The sequence below is a fragment of the Quercus lobata genome, chromosome 5 (assembly GCF_001633185.2).
Source record: "Quercus lobata isolate SW786 chromosome 5, ValleyOak3.0 Primary Assembly, whole genome shotgun sequence".
In the NCBI taxonomy this organism is placed as follows: domain Eukaryota; kingdom Viridiplantae; phylum Streptophyta; class Magnoliopsida; order Fagales; family Fagaceae; genus Quercus; species Quercus lobata.
The window spans coordinates 31,727,339-31,752,965 of NC_044908.1; the positions used below are offsets into that span (position 1 = coordinate 31,727,339).

The 25,627-nt window shown below is 35.4% G+C and overlaps 3 protein-coding genes, 1 long non-coding RNA gene and 1 pseudogene across 6 annotated transcripts; 1 reads left to right on the forward strand and 4 right to left on the reverse strand.

Moving 5' to 3' along the window:
• Positions 1–852: 852 nt before the first annotated feature.
• On the reverse strand, positions 853–2,939 carry LOC115988990. 2 transcript variants are annotated; one of them, XR_004091733.1, is made up of 4 exons: positions 2,837–2,939; positions 1,557–1,627; positions 1,137–1,246; positions 859–1,007 (listed from the first exon to the last, which is right to left on the reverse strand). It is a non-coding gene; the product is annotated as an uncharacterized LOC115988990 (long non-coding RNA). The 2 variants fall into 2 exon arrangements; XR_004091732.1 differs by having other exon boundaries at positions 853–1,246.
• Positions 2,940–3,927: 988 nt separating this feature from the next.
• LOC115988988 lies at positions 3,928–5,528 on the reverse strand. Its single transcript, XM_031112631.1, has 3 exons — positions 5,230–5,528; positions 4,805–5,041; positions 3,928–4,422 (listed from the first exon to the last, which is right to left on the reverse strand). The coding sequence occupies exons 1-3, from the start codon at positions 5,290–5,292 to the stop codon at positions 4,189–4,191; spliced, it is 534 nt and encodes a 177-aa protein (XP_030968491.1). The 5' UTR covers positions 5,293–5,528; the 3' UTR covers positions 3,928–4,188.
• Positions 5,529–5,999: 471 nt separating this feature from the next.
• LOC115988987 (vegetative cell wall protein gp1-like) lies at positions 6,000–8,400 on the reverse strand. 2 transcript variants are annotated; one of them, XR_004091731.1, is made up of 3 exons: positions 7,597–8,400; positions 6,667–6,757; positions 6,000–6,095 (listed from the first exon to the last, which is right to left on the reverse strand). XR_004091731.1 is itself a non-coding variant. In XM_031112630.1 (2 exons), exons 1-2 carry the CDS (start codon positions 8,334–8,336, stop codon positions 6,754–6,756), a joined length of 744 nt encoding a protein of 247 aa, XP_030968490.1. In that variant the 5' UTR covers positions 8,337–8,400; the 3' UTR covers positions 6,516–6,753. The 2 variants fall into 2 exon arrangements, 1 of the variants encoding a protein (XP_030968490.1); XM_031112630.1 differs by lacking the exon at positions 6,000–6,095 and having other exon boundaries at positions 6,516–6,757.
• Positions 8,401–8,450: 50 nt separating this feature from the next.
• LOC115990349 (serine/threonine-protein phosphatase 7 long form homolog) lies at positions 8,451–11,388 on the reverse strand. Its single transcript, XM_031114188.1, has 5 exons — positions 11,361–11,388; positions 10,493–11,256; positions 9,149–9,239; positions 8,643–9,035; positions 8,451–8,456 (listed from the first exon to the last, which is right to left on the reverse strand). Exons 2-5 carry the CDS (start codon positions 11,197–11,199, stop codon positions 8,451–8,453), a joined length of 1,197 nt encoding a protein of 398 aa, XP_030970048.1. The 5' UTR covers positions 11,200–11,256; positions 11,361–11,388.
• A 4,799-nt stretch (positions 11,389–16,187) lies between these two features.
• On the forward strand, positions 16,188–19,005 carry LOC115990351 (annotated as a pseudogene).
• Positions 19,006–25,627: the final 6,622 nt, after the last annotated feature.

Below are 25,627 nucleotides of genomic sequence, written 5' to 3' on the forward strand. Positions count from 1 at the left end.
ATGAGGTTAGTTTTGGTTATATCTTTTTTATTTAAAAGACATTGCATTAAATGATAGTCTCTTAAAAAGCTAGATATTCTAAATAGGACCAACAAAATGAGACAGAGGGATTACTTTTCATACTAACTCAAACCATTTAAACTAAAAATTGAAATTCTATTGAAATACTTCTTCCATCCAAAGGAACCAATAAAGATTGATCCTCATCTAGGAAGATAATACAAATCCTATCCTTGCTAAACGGCACAGCCAAGGTATTTCCTAACAGCAGCCTGTAGTCCAATAATTTCTAAACGAGAGAATATTAAACGAGAGAGAGAGAGAGAGAGAGGAGCTCTAGCCAAATAATCAAAGTAAAAGAATCACTCCTGAGAGAATATTAAGGAATTGAATAAAACAGCCACCCATTGCTTAAACAAAAATGCCAAATAACTCAATTCTATGACTCCAAATTATTAGGCATGCGCTTTTAATAGGAAAGAATTCAATTTCGTTAATAAAGAAAGAAGACCTTGGGCTTACAATGATGAACACAAAGGATCATAAGAATACAAATAAATCAAATGCTCTAAGAGAACCATCATTGATTAGTTTATATATATATATATCACAAACAATGACAGTTTTATGCTAAGAAATATAACCCATCCTCCTGGAGAATTAGAAATATGACACTATTTTTTCTGCTGTTAGAGATAGGCCTCCATATTGCCCAAGGGAGACAGGAGAGACATGCAAAAATGCTATTTGATCAAAACTAAAATGAACAAGGTTAGCAAGTTGCCTTTTTCAGTATTTAAGTCCCTCAAAACTTCCAAAGAAACTAAGATAAGATAGAAGATTTCAAGGATAAATAAATAAAGAAAAAGGAAAGAAGAAGAAAACATGAAGCTTTATTCCTCCCTTTTGGAAAGGTGTAAATCTCTGCAAAGAAGGGAAATTGAACCTGACAATTCATTAATTGACCTCATTAATGCTCTCACCATTAACATTATTGAAACTTTACCCTGTGGAAGTAAAGCATAAAATATGTTCAGCAATTGCAACCCCCAGTTTAAGAAAATTCAGGCCAAATCTCTTAGCATCCCAAGTAACTTCATAACTATGACGCTGATACTTCTACAAAGTAATTTTACCTCCAAAGTAACTAATCCCTAGATATGCTTTGATTTCAAGCTCTCAATAAGTGATTTGGCTTTAAGAAGTTCAAAACTACTAGTTGAGAACATATAGTGGAATAAAAAGCCTGCATTTCAAGCCAATCAAAACAAGATGAGAAGACTATGGTTCATCCACAAAATCAAGAATGATTTCTTCTGAACCAGGAAAAGATACTATATACAAATACACTTCCGTTTAATTACAGTTCTAATAACATGTTCCTTTGTACACGACGCTCAAAAGGCACTTCCTCTAGTGTTCATTTCAACACTACAATCAAATTGAAAAGAAATTCTACTTAGAATAATAAACTGTCCATTTGCTTTGAGACAAATTAACAAGCAGAGACAACCATCAAAATAAATATAATCAATTCTAGTAGAGAGATATCTGACCTTAAACTTGGATCGCTCGAGCAAGGAGTGATGAACCAACCTTGAGCACAACTGTAACCAGAGTAGATCAGCTGTAATAACAAATGGATTAGTAGCAATCTTGTATTAGTAAGACCTAATATATAACCCCATCGAACAATTTTAAGAAGCAGAGTCACATATATTGGACCATGATAATAATATATAATAATGAAAACAAGTTGCATCTGAACACATGAAAACAAAATGATATATTTATATATAATATATGTAAATTGGCTGTTCCAAAAATAAGTTTTTCTGATTTATCTTTTTTTTTTTAAATGTGTTTTGTGACTTCTCTATTTCTCAACAAAAAGAAAAGGTAGGAAACGCAAAAACCAAGCTTCAATCGATATCTAATCGCACTTAAAAGATTAAATTTTCTGATTTCCTACATTATCAATATAAAAAAAAAAAGAACAAAATACAAAGGAAAACTTCAAGTGAACAATCCTAAGCACTTAAATCTAATTGCATACTTCAACCAGTCTATTCTATCATCCTGGCTGTTCTGTTTTCTAGTCCTTTCTGAAAACTTGTTCCACCTCAAGATTCTTTACATTTGGAATCTAAAATATGGACGGAGGAGTTCCTTTAAGTTCGAGAGCATGTGGCTTTAAAAAGATGTTTTCTAGAGAAAACTCATGGCTAATGGAACAGTTACAATTTCAGCAGTTAAGTCGTATGCGTTTTCTTCTTTGAATATTTTTTGGCTACATCAAACTCATTTGACCAAGTTTCAAATTATTTGGACAACATATTTGACATTTCAACATTTAAGTCATTCTTCTGTTAAGGTGCAGCATGCAGGAAGGAACATATTTCTGAACTCTGGAAGGAAAACAAAATTAGCTACATAGCAATTAAGTTACAACACCCAACACATTTTCTACTATTGCATAACATAGATATAAACTCATGTCTAATTGGGAATATATTTTCTCATCTTGTTTAAAACATGTACTAAAGAAAACTAATACCAGGGAAATTAGTAATACAGAAATGTTAAATATATGTAAGAAATTGTAAATTACTTCCCCACCCCTGATATTCATATTCGTTCAGGTTCTAGACAAGGCCTACATAAAATTCCTATATACCAAGTAGCAGATTAAAAACTGACATCCACCTACCAAAGTGGCCCAGCACAATTAAGAGTCTTCAAGGTCTAAACTAAATCAAACTGCAATTTTGATCGTATAACACCTCAATGCATATATCAAACTCAGAGATAAAGCAATCAAGACATTCAACCAGACCTTATTTGCAACTGGACCATGTGCAAGGTAAGGTTTTTCATTGCGTAAATGGTGGAAGCCATAAGCAACTTGGGCATCCATTCCTGCATGAGAAACGGATAAAACATAAGAAGATTCACGATAACAAATTAAAAATTCCTAAGTACAAAGAATCTCAAAATGGTTGCCAGTCAGACCAAATGTTTACAAACAAAACTCTTCTTACTATTGCAAGGTTTTTTTTTTTTTTTTGTTTTTTTTTGGGTGTACATAAAAGCATTAATTTAAGGGAACATGTTTGGTACCCTAAATAGTAGCAATGATCCTGAGATTCAATCTACTCTTAATTTTACAGTGTGGTTTCTGAACAAAGTTTGCAGTAGAAGCAATGATTCAATCATTCTTCATTGAACATGATGATTTCTAAGAGTTCAGTTCCTAGGTGAAAAGCCAAAGGAATCAAGATGGATATAGGGATGCACATGAGCACCACTAAGGAATTAGCTTGGCACACAAAAGCCTCCTTTGGTAAGACCCGTTTAATGAATTACTAGGTGCTCCAGCATTCTAGATTTAAATTCAATCCATGGTAATGAGCAGAGAGATGAGCATATATCATAGAAAGTTACCATTCTCCCACCAAGTCCCTAAGTCCCCAAAGTTGTCTTTCGATCTTAATGATTCATCTTTAAAGGCTTTAATCTTGTTCAAAAATTGCACTCAATTTCTATAGAAATTCTACATTTTACAGATGTCAACATTCCTGTCATAATTAACACACTATGAAGGATTAAATTTCTCTTTAAAACTTAAAATTTAACCTATATTTTTACTAGGAGTAAACCCTTTGAATCCTGACACATCACTGGTGAGGTGATTTAACTACTAAAGCAACAACATGACATGACACCTCATGAGGGAAATTCATACTTTAAGACTTTTTTAGCTTAGCAAAATAAAGTTTATCTTTTTCCATAAAAAAGATAAAAAGTTTTATTTTGATCATCTCACATCAGATATGAAGCTTATGTAGTTTATCAAGAATATATTTGGTAGTTAATAAACAATTATATATTTATAAATAACTCCAAAGAAAGCCACAGTTTTAATTTCTTGGTAACAAGGTTGCTCATATTAAGAAGGAAAGCTGAAAGGGAAATATCATAACAATTATAAATGAGTTCATTAAACTAGAATTCATTTTAAATTACTGTAATTTAACTATAAATTCATACATATGACAGTAAGAGACACCTATTAGTATTTATAAAATTCTAGAGAACATTTATACAGAGATTATTCAACAAATGACAGATGAAAGCATCAAAACTTTATTTATACAAGGGCATTAGATCTGCATCAACTACAAGCTCTTAGTTGTAAGTAAAAAAAAGGACATGTGGATAGGCAGGAACACTTGTACCAGAAAGAAAAATAGTTCCTGGTAATGAGCAGAACTGCACAATTAGCTTTCGAGCAGAGACTGCAATAGGGCAGTCAAGCCAGTAACCTTCACGTGAAAATTTTTGCCTAAGTGCCGCATATAAGTTCACAAGCCACCCAATATGACCACTTGAAATCAAAACATCACGCCAAGCAGGACCAGGCTACAAGCAGCATGAAAAGCGAACCCAAAAAATGTAAATGACTATAAACATAAGGAGCTTTAAATTATTATGTGATCTAGCAAGAGGTTTGTACAGAACATAAAATGAAAATTATAGACAAACATGGCATTGATGTAGACTATATTATTAAATTGTTAAGATTGGCTTTTTGATCCAAGTATAAATCCCTTCTGTTTTTTCTTTTTCCTTTTTTGATAAGATGTTTTGTTGGAAAACAAAAACAACAACAAAATAAAACCTTCTTCTTCTTTTTTGTAAAGAAATTTTAAGGAACTTATCTATCAATTATAAATGCTTTCAATCAGCACGTTTAGTTTCAGATCAATCTTACACACACACACACACACACACAGATCATTACCTGCACTAAGGTACACTCAGATCGCTTAGATGAATCAATATCAAGCCTAGCTCCAGCAGAGAAAACATTTATACTGGTTTTCGTGCTATTGTTATTTAAATGGAAATCCCAGTTCAGGATCTGAAGCATGAGACGCAATGCAGCATTACAAACTTTAACCTCAGGTACTTCAGATTTGGATTCCACTATCCTATTAGTGACACTTAAAGCAGCATCTCGAGCCCAACAGTAGAACATCTATCATTAAATAGTATCAAAACAATGACAATGAATGTCAGAAAGGGGGAAAAAAAAAGAGACCTATTAAAGCAGTCCATGTAATGACAACAGCTCGTTCTGGAAGGAAAAATACCATATAGTAGGAAAAATGCTTCTTTTTTTTTTTAATATTTTTAAAAAGGAGACAAAACAGAAACTGAAAGAACCTTCAAATAGTCAATCTCTAATGACCGCCGGCATTGCTCATGAAACTCCCTCGGAAGGCCCATGGGCACTTATTCTTGGGCTCTCCCTTAATCTTAAGCTTTCAAAGATGATATTGTTTCTCTAACCACACAATGGTTGCGCCATCAAATTCCAACTATGTTCTCCACCCAAATAGAAGGCAACGAAGGAAATCCTATAGGTTGCAATCAGAAATAATTCAAGTAAATCATTTTTCAAATAAAGGTCCTCACACCAAAAATCATGCCAAAACCGAATTCATGCACCATCCCCCACAAAGAATTTTATATAACACAAAAAAGTATCCCAACCTCCTTGAATGCCCCAAAGACAAAACCCCTATGAACCTCTAACCTAATCCATGATCCAGCCCCCCCACCCCCCTCTTCCCCTAAGCTTCACCATATTTGGGAGAGATAACACACCTTCAAAGCTACTCCCTCTCTACTCCAAATCTCCATAACCATTTGCCTAGGAGTGCCTAATTAAATGTGCTTGACTTATGCATCCCCAACCCTCATCCCCTTGAAAGAGAACACACAATACCACAATCAACTTAATGAAACTTTCCAGCAACTTCCATATCCACCCCTCCCCCCCCTTCTTGCATTTTATAAGATTAAACTTAGAGAGTGGATTTAGTTAATAGATAACATACAATTATATATAGAGTAGTGCTCATGCAACAACACCAAGGATAAGCTTACAAACTTACAATGAAATAACTGTTTTGCTAATGTATCAGTAGGCATATATTCTGCAACAAGTAACCTCTCATCACCGTCACAGCAACAACCAAGTTCATCATTTACCCAGCTGACCCAGCCTTAACCAAGCTTAAACATTTCTGTTTAAAAGGAAAAGGGGAGGTGAAGAAAAGAATAATCAATATAGACAATGCTAACTCCAACTGCTATGACACAATCCTTGTTTTCAATGAGTGTCTTGATTTTATATTTTTCTTTTTCTTTTTATCCTTTTCAATTTTAATTGTAGATCTTCCACATCCACATTCCTTGATTTCTTCTTATGTCAAATGTGGTTAGAGATATATTAACAAAAGCACATTTTTTTAGGGAAAACAAGTGAAGAAAGAAAAATTATGGAACATTTGTGTAAAATGATATCAGTTACCTAACCGGATCAATCCAAACCAGCCTTAACACAAGCTCAAACATTATAAAGGAAAAAGGCACATAAGAAATAGACACACTTTTAACGAATCTATTATAAGGATTCTAAGTGTAAAGCAAAGAGTGCCGTTAAAGATACAAAAGTATACTTGCTAAATGCATATAAATGCAGAGGCAGTAATACTATGGAAAACACACAAATAGAGATACATACAACCCCTGAGTCAAGCCATATCAGATAAAATCAATATTATGTTAGGTATAAAGCCAAGGATTGATGCATACCATCAGGTGTATCTTCTCCTAGAGGGGGTACTATGTTATTCTCAGGCATTCTTTCTTGCAGTCCAGGTGTCTCTTCCATGTCCATTTCTACCTGCCAGAATTACATGTAAAATGAATCTTAGATCAAAGCAATTAAAACACTGACTAAAAAGTTCTGCTTTCCATAGGAAATTAATTAATAAGAAGCACAACACCAAACAATGAGAGGCTATACGAGATATATAGATACACAAACAGAGTAGATTTTACAATTTTTTTCCTTAAAAGGCTAAACTATTCCTATAAATTATACAGCAAAAGAAATGATCTGTCAGGAAGATTGCACTAACTATAAGCACCAACTATTCTGTATAAATAAAAGTGAAGAAAGCTTTAAATTCATACTGACAAATCTTGAGTGGTATGGAAACTAATTTTGATTGGTCCGGATTGAGATGACTATAACAGCCCTAAAATCCAAAAAAAAATAAATACAAATAAAATCATTCCTCAATTTTGAGATAAGTTTTTCTACTTCATACAGAGAATTACTAAATGCCATCATTGGGACCCCAACAAAGACACCTTTTACCATGACCAGGAAAAAGCAAGCAACACAATTGAACCACTAGACCATTCTTGCGCTAGAGCATCATTTAAACAGACTTTACATGCAGGATGCCACCTAATAAAATGTATACCAATTTGAACAGGAAATTTGACAGCTTCACAATAACATAGAAGAACACCTTCCTCAAAATATGACAGCTCAGAAGCACACCGAGACCTTACACACAAACAAGACACTGAAAACTACACAAGTAAGCTTGGCAAAACAAGTGCCACCAGCACAATTGACCTTACACCTGACACATTGCCACAGGGACTTTTCATAACTCACTCATAAGTCATTCCTAATATCTGAAACACGTATATTAAGCTTTCAGATACCTTTTTTGAATCTTACGCCGTCTCGTATAATGAGGAGGAGGTCTTGCATGTCCTTCGTCAGATGCCTCAGGCCCAACATTGTGTCCATGTTTGTGCCCCCCTGTCCCACACGGAGGTGCCTTTGATATGCGTTTAGGCCGAGCTTCAGCCGCTGTAGGTAACCCAACCGCCTGCTCAGCCTGAACATGGGGTGCGTCAATGGCTGAAGAAGGGGTACTAAACGAACTATGGGAGGGTGGCTCCTGCTGCATGTCAGGTGGGGTACCCAGGTCAAAGGATGGAATGGGTGACAGCTGAAGAAATGACTGTGGGGTGGGTGGACGGACGTCAGACCCATCACAAGGAAGTGGGGTGGGTGGAGGGATGGTGGGGCAAGGAGATGGATGGGGGGTGGGTGAAGGGATGGTGGGCGTAGGGGCTGGATGTGGGCTACGTGAAGGGATGGTGGGCGTAGGGGCTGGATGTGAGCTAGGTGAAGGGATGGTGGGCGTAGGAGCTGAATGTGGGTTGGGTGAAGGGATGGTGACGGTAGGGGATGGATGTGGGGTGGATGAAGGTATGGTGGGGCTGGCAGATGCATGTGAGGTGGATGCAGAGGGATCGGGGGCAGGGACAAGCTGGGGGGTAGCAACAAGCGGACGAGATTGACATCCGGCCGGAGCTGTGCTCGTGCTTGGGCCGGTAGGCATAGCTGCCTCCTCAATCGGGGCCTCAGGGATAGGAGGTTGGACACGTGTCATCGCCTGCACTGCCGTCAGCACCTCAGTAATGTCGTTGTGGTCCTCGGTGCCCACTGGATGACGCCTCAACAAACGGACATATCCTTCAATCTGCACATGGAAAAACCACACATATTAGACCTGCAATACGAAATCAACAATGCCAATTGATAATAAAATAAATGTTGGTTCTGCTACTAATAATTGCAAATTAAAGGGAGATGAAGTGCTAAGCAAAAAATGTAGTAACAAACATCATGCTCTCTAAACAGTGGTTTCATGGTAAGACACACAATCTATAACATGTAGAAGACATTGAGAAGTTACCAGCAGAGTCACTACAGCACCAGGCCTATCGATGAACCTCCGAGTCACCCTTTTGAACCAGTCGTGGTACTCGTGCTCTGGAGGCATATCACCAAGCACAGCTTCGCAACGCCGATCAAAGCGATTACCCCACTCAAGGATATGCGCAGCATGCTTCTGCATCCAATTAACACCGATCTTCCCCCTCAAATCAATGCCATGAAGCACTTTGTCAGTGTTAACAGCGCGGGGAATTTCTTGGATCATCCCGAATTGACGAACAACACGATCCGGTGTATGTTTCTCTACTAGGTGGAAACATACAAGCGGCACCCTTGCCGTCCATACGGCCCTCCCTGCAACACACCACGGCGGGAGGTCGTCAAAATGAGCTTCATATGGCTGCCACACCACCTACAATAGCCAAAAAAGAAGTACACAACACATTAGGGAACAATGTTTATATTTCAAAGTTCACGAAACCTATATGGACGTTCGTAAAAGCGTAAAATAAGGCATTTTCATACCTGGTCTGGCAACATGGAAGCTAGTTGCTCGCGATACCTGTCCCTGAAGATGTGGGCGGGCCTATTTTTCTTGTTTGGGACCCACAACCACCTACAATCAAGAAGAATGGATCAATAAGTACTGAGATAATGTTAAAACTATAATGTAATCACATATATTAAATTAAAGGAAATATACGGAAATTGAAATTTGAGGGCACTTTGTAATCACTTAAGATGAAGAAATAAGAGGAAATTGAAAGTAAGGTGGAGGGTGAGGTCATGTGAATTGCAATAGTAATTAATTCAAAGTTAGCTTTTTTATACTTTTTATTTATTTATAATTTTATATGCTTATATTTCTTTATATATTATGAGTCAACATCCATATAATTTATTGAGTCTTAAAACTATAAGTCCATATTTCAACTAATATATCAATTTCAAGTCTAAAACTCTACCCAATAATTATAATAATACTATTGATTCTCAAAAAAAAAAAAAAAAAAAACTATTAAAACAATTTTTCTATTAAAATATTCTTAAAAAATTACTATTAAAAAACAGAAATATAAAAGCTCAAGTTAAATATTGCAGTACTAGTTTTATTACTTATATATTACGTGTGGACCCACATAAACAAAGCCTAAAACTTTTTTTTTCAAGTCTCTTTGTCATTTCCAACAACTAGTCACATGCTAGGTTCACAAAACAAGAAAGAAAACACAAAACAAGGCAATGAAAATTCAAAATAGAATTGAAGAAGGACTAGTGAACGAAGAGAAAGAAGAAGAAGAAGAAAAAGAAGAAAGAAGAAAAAGAAGATGAAGTAGCAATAGCAACTGCCTCGCCTCAGCCTCTCTATCTCTCTGTGACTTTGTCTCGCCTCTCCTAAATTTCCTTACTTTTTTCTTTTTTTCTTTTTTCCTTCATCTTTCAGACTTTCACTTTCTCTGTTAGGTTTTTCTGAGTTTTCTTCTTCTTCTTCTTGATTTACATGGGTCATGGGCTTAATTTTTCAACATATGTGTAAATATATGGGCTGTAAATGTACTTCATAAGGGGGGCTGGCTGGGCTAGGAATTCACGAGGGGGGCCTAAGCTAAAAACTAAGAATTCACCTCTTACTCATTATATGTAATGTCTTTTACATTCTTTATAAATAACCTAAAGAGACTCTCTCTATGAGTGTTACTGATTACAATAAAGCCTTTATAAAAAACCTAAAGAGACTACGACTTCAAATAGCAAATAAAATTCCTCAAGAAGAAGTTAGAACCAAATAGAAAAAGAACTCAAAACATAATATAAGACTCGTGCTTTGGTGAAGACAGTATGTTATAGCAGTATGAGGTAGAGACTTACTTCAGGGATAGTGGACCACGTACTGGAGGACCGTAAGCACCCACTGGCGGGCCTCGCTCAACTGTCGGGCACAAATAGGGGAACCTGGCCCATGCCCAGTACTGGAGCAACAACAAGCACCCATCAATCTGACTGGTGTCCTCGCTTGCCCTGCATAGCTCTCGATACAACCATGCAAGGCAAGCACTTCCCCAACTGTACCTCCGTGGATTGTGAAGGTCTTCCAACTGCTGCACCCACATTAAATGCACCCTATCGCCGGATTTGTCCATGAATATTGTGTCCCCCAATAGCGCTAGGATGTAGCATCGTGCGTACTTATGCAGCTGATCCTCTTCAGCATCAGGCGGCAATGGGTTAGCAACTTCCTCCAAAAGGCGGTTGATGAGAATCCTCTGCCCATCAAGTTGCTTATGGTTATTTTGAGTTACAGGTTGAAAACCAAGGAAGTCCCGGCACACATTCACCCAAGTTTTTTGTGTGCTCCCTGTTATAGCGTCACCATCAACAGGAAGCCCGAGAAGAACCTCCACATCCTGCAATGTGATGGTCACCTCACCATGTGGCATGTGAAAGGTGTGAGTCTCGGGCCGCCATCGCTCCACTAAGGCCGTTATCAGGCCATTGTCAATCTCTCTACCCGGGACCCACAGGAGTCCCTCCAAACCAACTGTGGTGATGATGTTCCTCACTCGGTTGTCCACCATTGGAGGTTGCTTGGAGAACTCTGAACTACGACTACGGCAGGTAATGGACCCTGGATCCTGCACATAACAAAATCATGGATTAATATAGTATATGCAAATATGTGTACATTGTATGGATTAAATGCATGTGCACAAGTTACTGTTTTAGTTGAGTGTTTTACCCGCCCATTCCAAATAGCTTCAGACCGATGCGTCGCCTGTTGTGTCAACACTGAGTCGTCAATGGGTCCAGGCTGTGTATAGTCAATGCGTCCAGCATTTGCAGCAGCCATACTGAAGAAGAATGATAAGCAGTTAATTTCAAAATTGAACACACAATATGCTTAAATATATAGGTATGAGTTAGAGCAACTAAAGCCACTTTGTACAATGAGAATTCAGTAAAAGATGAAAGACTAAACCAAAAGAGGTGGTTAGCTTCATGAGGCAAGTCACCTCACAGCAGGGAATTCGGTTATAGGGTGTTGCCAAAGTCTTGGGCTCAATTGGTGAAGCCAGATCGAGTTCAAGGTGATTTGAAATGGGTTTGGCCTTCATTGAGGTTCGATTGTGGTTTTCATAGCTGACAACGATGACTTGGGTGGGTAATGTACTCAACATGAATTGGTTCATGGTTGAATGACAGTTGGACCCTCTGGATTTGTGACGAATAAAATCTCTGGTTGGGGTGTTTAGGATGGGTCTTGCCACTCTATTGTAGGTTGCAGCAAAGATTGGGTTGGCAATGCTGAGGGTGTTTTTTATTTCTTAATGAATTATGGGGAATTTGGATTTAAGCTGGCTTTGGAGGTAATTGAGGGTCGTTTTTTCTTTTTTTCTTTTTTTTGGATAGGTTTTTGGAGTTGATTTGAGGTTTTGGAGTTGATTTGAGGTTTTGGAGGTTGACTATGTTGTGAACTTGTGATGGTCAATTGAGGAGGGTAGCAATTATGGTGGCTTTCTTGACTTTCCTAGAGACTAGATCGTGGTTTGCTCAGATACCACACATACCAAAACAGAAGGACAATAAAATCTTAAAAGGGAACTTAGAGTTGGAGGAAACAAAAAGAACAAAATTTATAGAACCTAGGAATCACTACCAAGGATGAAAATAGAAAAATAGAAACTATTAATCACTACCTAGGGTTTGAGGAAAATCAAAACTAGTAATTACTACCTAAGGTTGCTTGGAACCAACACCAAGTAATGGGTTAGCTTGGAATCACCACAAGGCACTAGAAGAAAACTTCCAACCCAATTTCATTAATCCAGAACCAACTATCTACAATAGTGAATTTTCAACCCTTTAAAACAGCTCCCAAAATCACATTAGACATTGGGAAAAAAAACCTCATAACAAGATTACATAAGAGATATGAGAAATAAAATAAAATAGAATCAAATCCATCAAATAGTATCAATCAGCATCAATCAAATCCAACAAAATCAATCAGCATTAATAGGTCAAATTTGGCATCCACGCTACATAATCCACAATAACTCCTAAATAGAGAAGACAATTTTTTTTTTTTTTTTGAGAAGACAATAGACCACAGTTTATGGCCAACTGCACAATGCAGCAATAAGAGATCCACAATAACCCACTACCCTTCCACATGCAACACCAATCGACAAGAGTAAATGTGATGCTATATTATTTAAAAGGGACTCACCACACCAAATATCATTCCAAAATCTAACTCTTCTGCCATCTCCAATCCCAAAGCCAACAAATTGACATAAGGAATCCCAACCTACTACTCTAGCGGCGTTTCAAACTACTAACCCATGAGTAGTGCGAATTGGACGTAGAAATTGGTTTTATTGTTGGGTTTAATGTAGGAGGTCAAAACATGGGGATTATGAAAATCTCATATTTCCTTTTCACAGATGACATTGAACTGTTTTGTGAGGAAATTCTCAACATCCTGATTACCTATGAATACGATTCTACGAAGTTTTATCCTTTGCTTTGAAGTAGTAACAAGCTTAAAGATCTTTATTTTTCTGATAATAAAAAAATTTTATAGAAGAGGAAAAGATAAAGACACATAATAAGATGGGAACAATAGATTTTCAAAGAATACAATCGCAAAGAAAGAGAGTCAATAAAATCAACAAATGACATCAAATGGAGGTCGCCAAGAGAGTGCACTTGGCTTAAAGGTCATATTGAGTAAAAATGAGCCTATATTGATTGAAAATGTGATTGGGCTGTACATTGGGTCATTTACCTACAACATATTTGAGATTTCCATTTCATCTACATGTGTAAAGAATAAACTAATAATAAACTTTCAAATTAGATTCACCAAGAGAGTGAATCACAAGGAGTAGTGTGTAGCGGGGAGTGGAGCTTAGGTTCATCGGGAAAGGAGTTCAAAGAAGGAAGAAGGGGAAAATGCATTTTCTGGCTAAAAGATACTAATACCCTAGCCATATCTGTTCTGCCTGCACATTGGTGTGCTAGCTCCTTGTGTTCGCATGGGTTATTTTGAGTGCAATGCACTCATTATTTTCTCCTAATTCACCCTCTGTCTCATTTTTTACCACACATTGATATTGTTATGTGACATAGACTGAAGACCTTATCTTGAAACAAGTTTTCCATTGTTTACCTCTTTGTGTCAGCATGGGTTATTTCAAGTGCAATGCACTCGATGTTTTTTCCTAAATCACCCTATGCCTCTTGTTTTACCACACATTGATATTGTTATGTGACATAGACTGCAGACCTCATCTTGAAACAAGTTTTCCACTAAGTTTAGTTCTGACCTTTTGCCTTTGATCCTACTTACTGTGCAATTACAACCTTTAAAACAGATTGGACAGCAAAACTTGGCATTTGGGCTGAAATTTAATGCGAAAGGAATTGTTGATTGTTATGAAAGAGAACTTGAAAGCCTTCCTTTTGGTCAAAAGCGTGATATTGAGTTTAAGATGATTGAAGGAGACTTTCAACTATTTGAAGGAAAATGGTCTATCGAACAGGCAATATTTTGTTGATTTAATGTTGTTGGGCATCTTCTATGTCAATTTGTCTCTTTAGTTGTTCTCGGGCATGTGTATGCATGCATGTATAGCTGCTCATATGGTTTAACTTGCTAATTATATGGCACTTGTTCTCTATTTAAGTTTTGCAATTGTTTCTAAACATCTCAACATTCTGTTTAAAGCTAATGTTTATAGAAGTTAAAGATTGGACACTGTTTAAGCTAGAATGTATTAATTATTATACAGTTTCTAAAGGCCAGCTATGATCTATGTTGGGGACCACGCCTCATGAAAACTGGAGGCCACTAGTTTGAATCTCTCCTTCTCCCTCACCTTAGGGCCAAAACTTACTTAAAAAGAAAGAAAGAAAGAAGAAAAGAAAGATTGCATCCTAACTTCGAAACTTGCACACGACTCCAACAAAATTCACTGGCTAGGTTGCAGACATCTTTTTATCAGTGTAAAATATATGGTTTCATTGTTTTTATATCCCAGAAATTTCGTCAAAGATCATAGCTGGCCTTTAGCAGGTGAATAATACACTCTAGCTTAGAATTTTGAATCAAGAAAATATAGGTATGGGGGCTACGATCACCAAAAACAGGAACAACAAAAGATTATATCTCATAGAGTTAAATTCCTGCTCTCAACCCATAACTAATACAACCTCAACAGAAGCTATTAGCCACAGGGCTCCTCTGTTTTAAAAAAGAAGGAACAGAAATAATCCTAAGAGAAGCAACCAAGCCCATTCCAATATCTCCTAAATCTTTCAATCAATCTATTATAAGTATATTTTGATCATTATCCAATTACAATTACACTAAGCATACGCTTCATATGGAAAATTTAAAATTACTAAATGCAAAAAAAATTTAAAATGACAACCCAATTGAAATATTTAAATGTAAATAAAATTTAAAGGAGCACAGATGCAGAATTCACAAAATTAGAAAAATAAAAAGGGGTTTAAGACATTATCAAATTTACCAAGAAGAAAGTCATCAAACTTTCAGTAACATGGATCAAATTAAACACTAAATCATCAACTTTAACAAACCCTATCATCAACTTTAACAAACCCTAACATCAACAATTTAATTTAACAAAGACCCAGTTAACTAACCCTAACATCATCACTGCAAAACAATGCATAGTATTAGCAAATGAGTATGAAATTTCCCTCATATCAACACATCAACCCACGAACAGAACAAAGCACAAAACAAAACAAAAAAAAAAAAAAATCAAACCCACAAACCAATTCAATCTCAAAACACCATAAACTTTCGCTCTTTTTTTAGCAGGTTTAACAGTTTTATTACAAATTCAATACAGAACCCAAAATAGAAAACAAATTCGTGACTGATGACTTTCTTTAATTTTTCATGCATGTTTCTCGGCAACCAAACAGTAAACGGTGGGTACAAAGCAACTCACCTTTTTCTTTAGTTTTGAGAGACCGCGTAGAAAGAAAAAGGTTGCTGTCGCTTGATCGAAGCTTCTGGCGAAGGCTGACTGAGACTGAGAGTGAGATTGACTGAGAGTGCGAACAATGAGACGGAGAAGCCGGTGAGTGAGAGCGTGAGTGGAGAAAGTCAGTGACGGATCAGTGTGTGAGAGGGTGAGACAGTGAGTGAGAAAGCGTTTGCTCTGTGTGAGAGAGAGGGTGAGGGTGAGGGTGAGGGTGAGTGACAGAGGAGAGTGATTTGTGTGAGGTGAGAGGCGTTATTTTTGAAAATGTATTATTTGAAACTCGAGTCTTTGAGACTCGGTTTAAATTTTTATGTAAACCGAGTTTCAAAGACTCGAGTTTAGGTGGCACCTACGTGGAACTCGAGACTTAAAAACTCGAGTTCCACGTACACTCCTGCCACGTCAAGGCCATTTCAAAGGACATAAACCGAGCCTCAGAGGCTCGATTTTGGGCCCCTAAATCGAGCCTCTGAGGCTCGAGTTGCTAGTTTGGCAATTAGTTTCCAAACGGACCCTACTAACTAAATAGTTGGGGTTTTATGGGTAATTACCCATTTTCGCCCAAATCAAAACAGCCCGATTGTACAAGAATTTTTTTAAGAAAAAATCGTGTCAGTCCTTATATATTTGGGATTTTCTTTCATTCTCAACTCTTTTCTCAGACGATATTAATCACATTAGTATACAACACCAAAACCTCATTACCACTCCACTGCCCAAAATCAAAATCAAATGCAAAAATACCAAATTCGAGAAACCCAAATCCGAAAATGCCTCCAAAGAAAGTATAGAAGAAAAAGGAGACCACCCGGAACTGGCTGAAACTCCCAAGGGATGTGACGGCGTCGATTCTGAAGAGACTGGCCGCAGTCGAGATACTGGGGATTGCGCAGAAGGTGTGCATGCTGTGGCGCGCCATCGACATGCGCAATAGCTGCTGCAGACATAGTCTCGGTGACCCCTATAACATGCGATACTATCTCCAGAAGATGTGCATTCACGCCAACTATCACAGCTTCGGCCAGCTGCTAGATGTCTACATCGAGAACTTTGGCTCAGACGAGCTCCTCGATTGGTGATCTTTCAATTTAATTTTGTTCTATTTATGTTTAAACTCAAAACAATATTTATTCTTATTATTATTTGATTTTGGTGTAATTTGATTTGTTATGAATTTTTTTATGTTTTAAATATCAATTTTATAGTATGATATTATCCGTCTTTTTTGACTATGAAAAGTACTCTGAACTCCTAAAATACTACATAATCAATAAAAATGTTGGCATAAAATTTGACTATTGTTTGGACCACTTGAACAAAGATCTCAATAGGTCACACCCATGACTACTGCTGACTCTACCAGTTGTCCATATACCCCAAAGCTTCCCCACACCTATTACTCTTCTTCAAAATTGATCTCCTCTCCTGCCTCTTCAAAGTACCACAACCATTTCCTCAATAATGCTTAATTGAAGAACACACTCGGCAACTTATTCAACTACTGACCCTATACCTAAATCTACGAGTATTATTAAACTTTAAGCACACCACAAGCACATGTATACATGTTTTTTCTAATTTGTCCTACACCAATGATCACTTGTATCAAAGAGAGAAATAACTTAACTTGTTCTTTCTTCTTTAGTAAAATTTGGGGTGCTATTAGTTTTGTCACTCTTCCACAGAATGAGTGGTTGTTGCAACCACATTGAAACTTTTTTTTTTCTTTGGATATTTAATGCACATTGAACCAAATATCAATTGACGAATTAAGTAATTTGCATCTTCAACAATTTGCAACAACATTGAACCCTTTTTTTGTGGATGTTTGGGCAAGCTTGCTTATGTTATTAGCTGACACATGGTCACAAGTAATTGGATTGATAGCTTCAAAGTTAGGTAGGAAGCTTGGATGATTTGGACTAGAGAATGTTCCCAACTAGATATGTAGTTTTCTTTTCTTTCAAAGATTTTTGTGTGTACAATAGAAAATAGACAGCACACCAATACCAATCAGCCCTCCTATAGAATTGGGTCACACTGGACTGGAGGCCCTAAAGCAATATTTCTTTGATGACTTACTGCAGTTCACAATCTATATGGTGGGTTCAAGCTATTTGCCTCCAATATAGAATTTGTGGCTGCAGAATTCTTCCACATTTTTGTATTGACTTGTCTGTTTATAACTTCCAGTTCATTTTTTATCACATCCTTGGTATTTTTGCAGTTCAAGTCAGCTTAGACACCTTTGTCTTGTATGTTGCTATTACATTACGGATAAGAAATTTAGTGAATTGGTAGCAAAACTTCTATTATTGGAGGAGCTGGACATGACATCTTCTTCATTGTCAGAAGAACCTTTGAAAGCTTTGGGGCGCTATTGTCCTCTTTTGAAATCATTAAAATGGAACCAGTTTTGGGATGGACAACCTCGCATTGGCATAGAGGGTGATGAGAAGTTTGATGATGACTACGGGGCACTTGCTATTGCAAAGAACATGCCCAAATTGCGCCACCTCCGGCTTATTGGAAATAGGGTGACGAATGATGGCTTGCAGGCCATACTTGATGGTTGTCCTCACCTTGAATCACTTGACTTTAAGGAAATGTTTCAATGTCACTCTCTCATGAAATTTGGGTAAAAGATGTTCTGAACAGATTAAAAACTTGCAGCATTCCAATGATTCCACCCATGACTACGGATTGATGCAGAAATTTCTGATTCTGGACCTTTTGATGAAGATGGCTATTTTTTTTTTTTTTTTTTTTGAGAGGAGATGAAGATGACTTAGGAGATTTTTATTTTGACTAGTTCTTTATTATTATTATTATTATTATTATTATTTTTAAGAATCTAAAATTTTAATCTATAGTTTCTAATCAACTAACATAACCTATCCATGTGAATGCCATCCGGCATGTCTTATGACTTTTGAAAGGGGGAGAAATAGAGTAAAAAAAAAAAAAAAAAACTGTGTATAACCTCCTAGTTGGATTTATATTGGAAAAGATTTTGGATCCATCATGTGACTAATTTGTATGTTAAGTAAATTCCATGGTGCCTACTACGTTTAGTTATTTATCGATTAATCTTCTGCTCAATTTCATTTAATAAGTAACCTGGTGATACTTTTGGCTTTTGGGTTATGTGAATTACAATAACTTCTCATAGTAGTTGCCTTATTCCATAAAACCTTAATATATTTACATTTTATTAAAAGAAACATATCATACATTTTAATTTTGAAAAAAAAAAAAAAAAGAAGAAGAAAGGAATTGTAATCAACTAATCATCCTTTAGGAAAGCCAAAAGGAATTGGTGTTTTTGTTTCAGTAATGCTTTCTTTTCAGTTTTAGACAAGTGGGTCACTCATGCTACTGCCTATTATGACTCACTGCACTCATTCCTATCATATCAATCCACTTTTCCATCTTCGGTTGAATTGATTACTAGCCATTCCATAATTTCTTTGCAAACTTCTTGTATAACTATTGAATTATAAATAAAAAAGAATTCAAATTTACATTGAGAAGAAACAGAGAGGAATTAGAAGCAGATTGAATGGAGAGGAGAGAAGCATAGAATTGAAAGAGTGGAGACAGCAGAAGGGAGAGATAGGCAGAAAAATTACACTGATGACGAAGATATTGACATTATTAGCAGTCTACCGGACTGTCTCCTCATCCACAACCTCTCTTTTCTCCCAACCCGAGACGCCTTCGTCACAAGCATTTTGTCAAGAAGGTGGGGGCCTCTTTGGACTCTTATCCCATCTGACTCCACCAATGACCTGCCAAAATCTATTGTCGTCAACTTGAATCAGGGTTCTGCTGTCAAAACTATGGATTTTCATCCATTGCAACAAACCTTGCTTATTGGTATAAGCTCTCGCTACTGCCAATACTTTTATATCTTTAATATTTGTTAGTCAAGGGTAGTTTTTTAATCTAAGGTTTTGTTCTATTATCTGTTTTATGTTCTATCAAATTTAGCTGGAACAAGTATCGGTGATATCCCAATCTGGTAAGTAGTTAGGAGGGAGAGGCTTGTTTCTCAGAAACTTCAATATTGGTGATATCATACATTGGTGATATTTCAATGTTTGTTACCAATTCAATTTTGTTTAGGAGCTCATAACTATTTTTTGAATAAAAATGAGAGTTTATATATTCATTAGGAATTGGGGATGGACATTCGTCATCCACACAGAATTTATTGTTATTCAGACTTAGCTTCTTATGTGAATTGAAAAATTAAAAGACTTATGAGTCCAAAGAAATTGACAACTATGAAAAAGTAAGGAAGTTGCTAGTTACTTTAAAAAATGGGGTAATAGGGTAATTACAGTAAACTCACCTGTGATTTGACTCGAAATCACTTTACTTGCCTGTGATTTAAAAAATGTAATGTCACTTTGCCTACACGAGGTTTGCTTCATTTGTCTCATGTAATCCACTTTTGTTAAAAATAGGGGCAAATATGTATTTTTATTCTAATTTATTCTTTCTCCTCCCAAAACAAAACAAAACAAAACATACAAAATAAAGGAAAACAAGATCAAAAAGTTTTCATGAAATGTTTTAGCATTTCAAACTTCATAATGGCACAAGAACCCAGCCCTCTCTCTTGTCGAATTTTCTATGTTAACTGAATTTTGAAGTGGATAATAATGAAAATTAAGAGATTGCATTGTTTTGGAGATACTGAGCTTTGTGAACAAATGAGTTTTGGTAATTTTTTCTTTTTGAAGCAGTTTTGAATGTAGTCTATGATGGGGATATTATTCATTTCTTTGTTGAAAATTTTCCCATTCAAAAATCATCTAGATCTTGGCTTTCCAGGGACAAGGAGACTTCAACGGCTTATTTCCTAGTAATTCTTTTCTAGATTTGTGATGCTGTTTATTATAAGTCACGAAGAAATTTAGGTTTTAGGTATAAAGGGCAGTGACTTTGATAGCGTGTTTTTTGTTAAATTTGTGTTCAAAATTTTAAAGCAAAGATTTGGGGTTTTGGTAGTGGGTTTTGCTTTGGTTCAGTCACTTGTTTTGTTCCACTAACCTGCACAAACCCACAACCAAGACCAAACTGGGGGTCTAAGAAAGAGCAGAGAGATTTCTTGCAGTCTTCATTGCAAATCTCGTGCTCTTTAGTTTGAGGAGTTTGCATAGCGATCCTAAAGACATTTCCATACTTCTAGTGTTGTGTCGAGGTCAATAATGACACTTCCTAGTTCTCACTTTTGGGGTCAGTGCGGCACATATTAGACTCTTTATGAGTCTATCTTCTTGTTTAAAGTCATGTAGGCAGGGTTGACTTCCTCTTTTCCTTCTTGAGTGGTCAAGACAGCTTTGGTTGTCAAAAAGCTTCTGTTTTGCGATTGAGCATTTGGATGCTCGGCTGAATTTGGTCACGCCATGTGACATAATTCTTATAGAGAGCTTATCACCTACCATTGTTGCAATATGTGCAATGGTGGTAATATTGATTGAAGTGGAGGTGGAGACCGTGTCTAAGACGAGAATTTGAGAAAGAAATACCTCTTTTGTTGGCGGAATGCTCTGAGTATGTTACAAGACATTTTGTGATTTATTGGAGTTATTGGACACAGTATCTAAATTTTTTACAAATAGCATTTTTTATCTTGTTCTCCTAGTTTTTCTATGTTTTGTTTTGTTTTTTTTTTTTTTTTGGAGAAAAAAAAAGGGGGTGTTTATGATTATATTAGACCCCCAGGCAGAGCACACGCGCTTAGGGATATGATGCCTACCAACGGACTCCTACTGGTAGCGGGAATTGAACCTGAGCATGTTAGGCAGAGCGAACGAACCATACTCAGCTGAGCCAAGCCCTCATTGGCATTTTGTTTTGTTTTGTGAGGAGAGAGATATAAAATTAAAGCAAAGATACATATCTGCCCCCATTTTTAACAGAGGTGGTGGTGTGTTGTCATAGGCAACAAAAAAAAAAAAAACCTATACTCCTAAAAATACATGTAGTGCGAGTAAAGATTGTTCCCACGGAGAGTATCTAGCCTAGTTTTATGTTATGTGAACAAGGATGGGGGGTTTGAGTATAATGAAAACAATTTTAAGAAAAACAACTAAGGAACAATTCAAATTAAAGTATCAAAATCAATCAAAAGAACAAACCTTGGTCTAAGTCAACATCCACCATCGGAATTTTGCGACTGATTATCAATGTAAATATATATCAATTCACATTTTGAATATTCACTGTTGGAACTATTTTCTTATCTCTTCTTAGTCACAGTTAATTAGAAAACAAGCAATCTAATTAACCCTAACTACTAAATAACCCAAGACAAGCATTAAAGGTTTAATCTAGTAGCAGCCTTAAGAATTAGAAAGATCAATGAAACTAAACAACACAAGCACAAGCGGTTGCATTTAATTTAGTCGAGCGTTCTTCCTAAGATCTAATAATTTCTGACGCAACAAATCATTAAATCTTGGTTGCTTCACAAATTAGAGGGATCAAACAATTACAGATTTAATATCTAACCTAGCAGTAGATTGCAACGAATAATAAACTAGTAGGCCTCCTAGTAATTAAACAAGACAATCATGAAAATAGGCATAAAAGAATATCTGATATTCAAAGCATAAATTGAACAATAAAAAAATATATATATACAAATAAGATCTCACAGTTTTATTAATTCCAAGGCTTCCATTTCCTTCGACCAAGTATAAAAGTTTAGCCAAGCAAGACCATGATGAAAACTCGAAGGACAAATTAGAGAAGAGGGGAGAGAGAGATGTGTTTGAAGTTTGATTTTTCCTCCCCCTTTTACATGTTAATTCCCCTTTTCAGAAACCTACAAAATCTCCTAAAAATATTCTAAATAATAATATCCAAATTTGACTAATTAAGGAAAATCTTATAAATAAAATAAAGTCCTAATATAACTAGGAAATTGGTGTTTTCAGCTGGAATTTTCGTGCACCAGATCTGGAAACTTTTGAAAATAAATCACATCAGATATGCGTATTAGAATTGTAGGCTAAGGAATGTTCAAGAACGTCAGCGGTGCAGGTGTAGCAACTTCAAGCCCTATTTCGACCTCGATGCAGCTAGTATCTCTCAAAACTCAAAACATGAAAGTTGTAGTGCTTTTTCTTGGCATTCCATAGCATTTTGAATCATCTCAATCGGAGCTCAGATGAGAGAGTTATGCCCAGATTATGAAACAATGTCGAAATTGTCTAGAATCGCCCAATTAACTTCGTTTTGCACTTAATACCTCCATTTGCATCCTAAATCAAAACGTAAGGATAATGAGTACATTTAGGCACCAAATAAGTATAAAAAACTAAACATTAAGGGAGAAAAATATGACATTTTGCATTCTCATCAGATGGGTTATGGGAGACAATCGGAACAAACTTCAAGTGGGCAAAGTGACATTTTTTAAACCACTGGTAGGTAAAGTGATTTTAGGTCAAATCATAAGTGGGTTTATTGCAATTACCCCTTAAAAAATCGTATGACTATCTAAGGAAATTTCTTCTTACTAATTAATTGGATAATGATTTTTTTTTCCTTAGACATAAATATTGTTTATTAATGCTACTCCTTGTACTTTTGTGAAATTGTTCATGTTATTAAAAACAAAATGAAATTATTGTTAGCAATGAAAAAAAAAGGGGGTCTAAAAGGGCATGATAGAAAATTCATGGAAAATGGAAAGCTCTTAAATATGGGACCTTTGGGTATGAAGGAATATATTATTGAATAGTTCCACAAAAGAAAGAAACAAGATCAAAATCATATTTGTATTTTGCGATTATCACCAGTTTTTCACACTTTGAAAAAAGAACGATCAATTGAAGAACCCTCATAAAATGAAAAGAATTATTAGCTTGTTGGATAAGATAGAAAGCCTATGACTCAAATTCCATTTAAAAAGAAAGAAAAATAAACAAAGACCCTCAATAGGCTTAGGAGCTTGAATTTTTAGCCTTAGGTCAGTGTAATAACCCTAATTAGAACTATTGTACCATACAATTATCTTGTGATGTGAAATGTAAAAGTTAAATGATAAAAAAAGTAAAAGGTTAAAAAGATAATTAAAAAAAAAATAAAAGGTTAAATTTTTTTCTTTTCTTTTACTATCTTAACTTTTATATCTCACACCAATCAAGGGATAATTGCATGTCCAATATCTATTAGCCTATTAAACCGGATTCAAATCCTAAGAGCTCTACTAAGTGGCCGGCAAGCTCATCTTGTGACTCAGTGGCAATGGAACTAAGCGTCTCTTTCTTCTTCTTCTTCTTTTTTTTTTTTTTTTTCTTTGGGTATATCAATCAATCAATTATTCAATACCTATTTTAAGGAAACTCTGAGGATAACTTTATAAATTTTGTACAAAGAGTATGCTTTTGAGTGAATACAACTTTGGATTATTTCTCATTTTATAAAGTAGAAGAATCAATAATAGGCAAGCTTCGTTTCTCAAAAAAAAAAAAAAATAGGCAAGCTTCTTCTCGAAAAATAAAAATAAAAATAATAGGTAAGCTCATTTAATGTTGTCCGGTCTTGTCATTCAGTCAAACATTTAAAAAAAAAAAACATGTCTACTCTATTCTACTACTTAATGGTGTCTCAAACAGTAGTTATGGCAGATTTGTTGACTTGATGGGCCAAAGAAACGTCTCTATCTTCACATGAAAATAAAGAATTTCATGTCTTCATACTTTTCTTTTTCAATAGAACACTTTAGCACCTTTCTTCTTTTCTTTTGAGAGTGTGGGACAGTGGGTGGCCGAAGTGGAAAAAGAAAGGCATCTTGTGTTTACACTTTACAGTTGTATAATATTTTATATTCTACTACTTAATGATGCAATCAAACGGTAGTTATGACAGTTTTTTTTTTTTTTTTTTTTTTTAACTGGATTGCCAAAAGAAACGTATTTAGTAAATGAGTTTGAATAATGTTGTTAAGGTATTTTTGACTGGTCACTCCATTGCTCGTGGAAACATAATAATAATAATTAAAGTGTAAAATAGTCTGGATAACAGAGTCTTCAAGATATTTATTATTAAATTATTTTAAAAAGTTATGATGTCATTTTTATGACAAATATAAAAATTTATAATTTTTTTTAATTTATATCTTTTTTTTTATAAAAATTTCTAAATATATTTAATAAATCAATGCTATTAAGTATTCCTTAACTTTTTCCAAACTAAAAACCAAAAATTAAAACTCAACCGTCTTAAATCTTGTTTAATATTTTATGGTATTTCTGTATAAAGTTAAATCCCCTGCCCATTATTATAATGATTGAATTTATTAAGCAAAAATGAAAATACAAATAAATGTATTATTCAAATTTTAAAAACAATTCTTTTACTATCACATATTTTTACATAGTTGGATGGCATATATGATTGTGGTTAGTACTCACTCACTTTTAGGTGGACTCACAATTTTTTTTTTTTACCATTTATAATCACACTTTATGTATTAGAGTTGTGAGAAGAATTATTATAAATTTCAAAGCAATGCCATACTTTTTTTCCTTTTTTTATTATGATAAAAAGGGTATAATATAATGTTAAAAACTCAAAACATATTCGATTATCTTTGGATATATCTCTCAATTAGATTAGTAATGTAAACCTTGTTAAGAAGAAAGTCACCTCTAACTCTAAGTTATATATGTTAAAAGAATTAACTAAAAGAACATATATAATACATAAATAAATAAATAAAAACATATAGGTGGCATTTGGATTCACGTTTAACATGTTTCACGTTTTGCGTTTTTTTTTTTTTTTTTAATCCACGGGTTTTAGCTTTTAGAGACAAGTTTATTATTCATGACTGTTTATGCATTGTTCACACACAGTTCACGAGATCCCCAATTACTTTATTCAAAAAAATATTAAAAATAGGTCTCACAATACTATTCATATATTTAAAAATTATTTTACTACATAATTTTCA

Coding starts and splice junctions, on each gene's coding strand:
- LOC115990349 (XM_031114188.1), bottom strand. CDS start 11,199: ATGGTGGACAACCGAGTGAGGAACATCATCACCACAGTTGGTTTGGAG. Junction 9,240..10,492: donor CGTGGTCCACTATCCCTGAA/GTAAGTCTCTAC, acceptor TCTTGATTGTAG/GTGGTTGTGGGTCCCAAACA. Junction 9,036..9,148: donor CTTCCATGTTGCCAGACCAG/GTATGAAAATGC, acceptor TGGCTATTGTAG/GTGGTGTGGCAGCCATATGA.
- LOC115988988 (XM_031112631.1), bottom strand. CDS start 5,292: ATGGGCCTTCCGAGGGAGTTTCATGAGCAATGCCGGCGGTCATTAGAG. Junction 5,042..5,229: donor TAGAGATTGACTATTTGAAG/GTTCTTTCAGTT, acceptor ATTTAATGATAG/ATGTTCTACTGTTGGGCTCG. Junction 4,423..4,804: donor CTGAGTGTACCTTAGTGCAG/GTAATGATCTGT, acceptor TGCTGCTTGTAG/CCTGGTCCTGCTTGGCGTGA.
- LOC115988987 (XM_031112630.1), bottom strand. CDS start 8,336: ATGACACGTGTCCAACCTCCTATCCCTGAGGCCCCGATTGAGGAGGCA.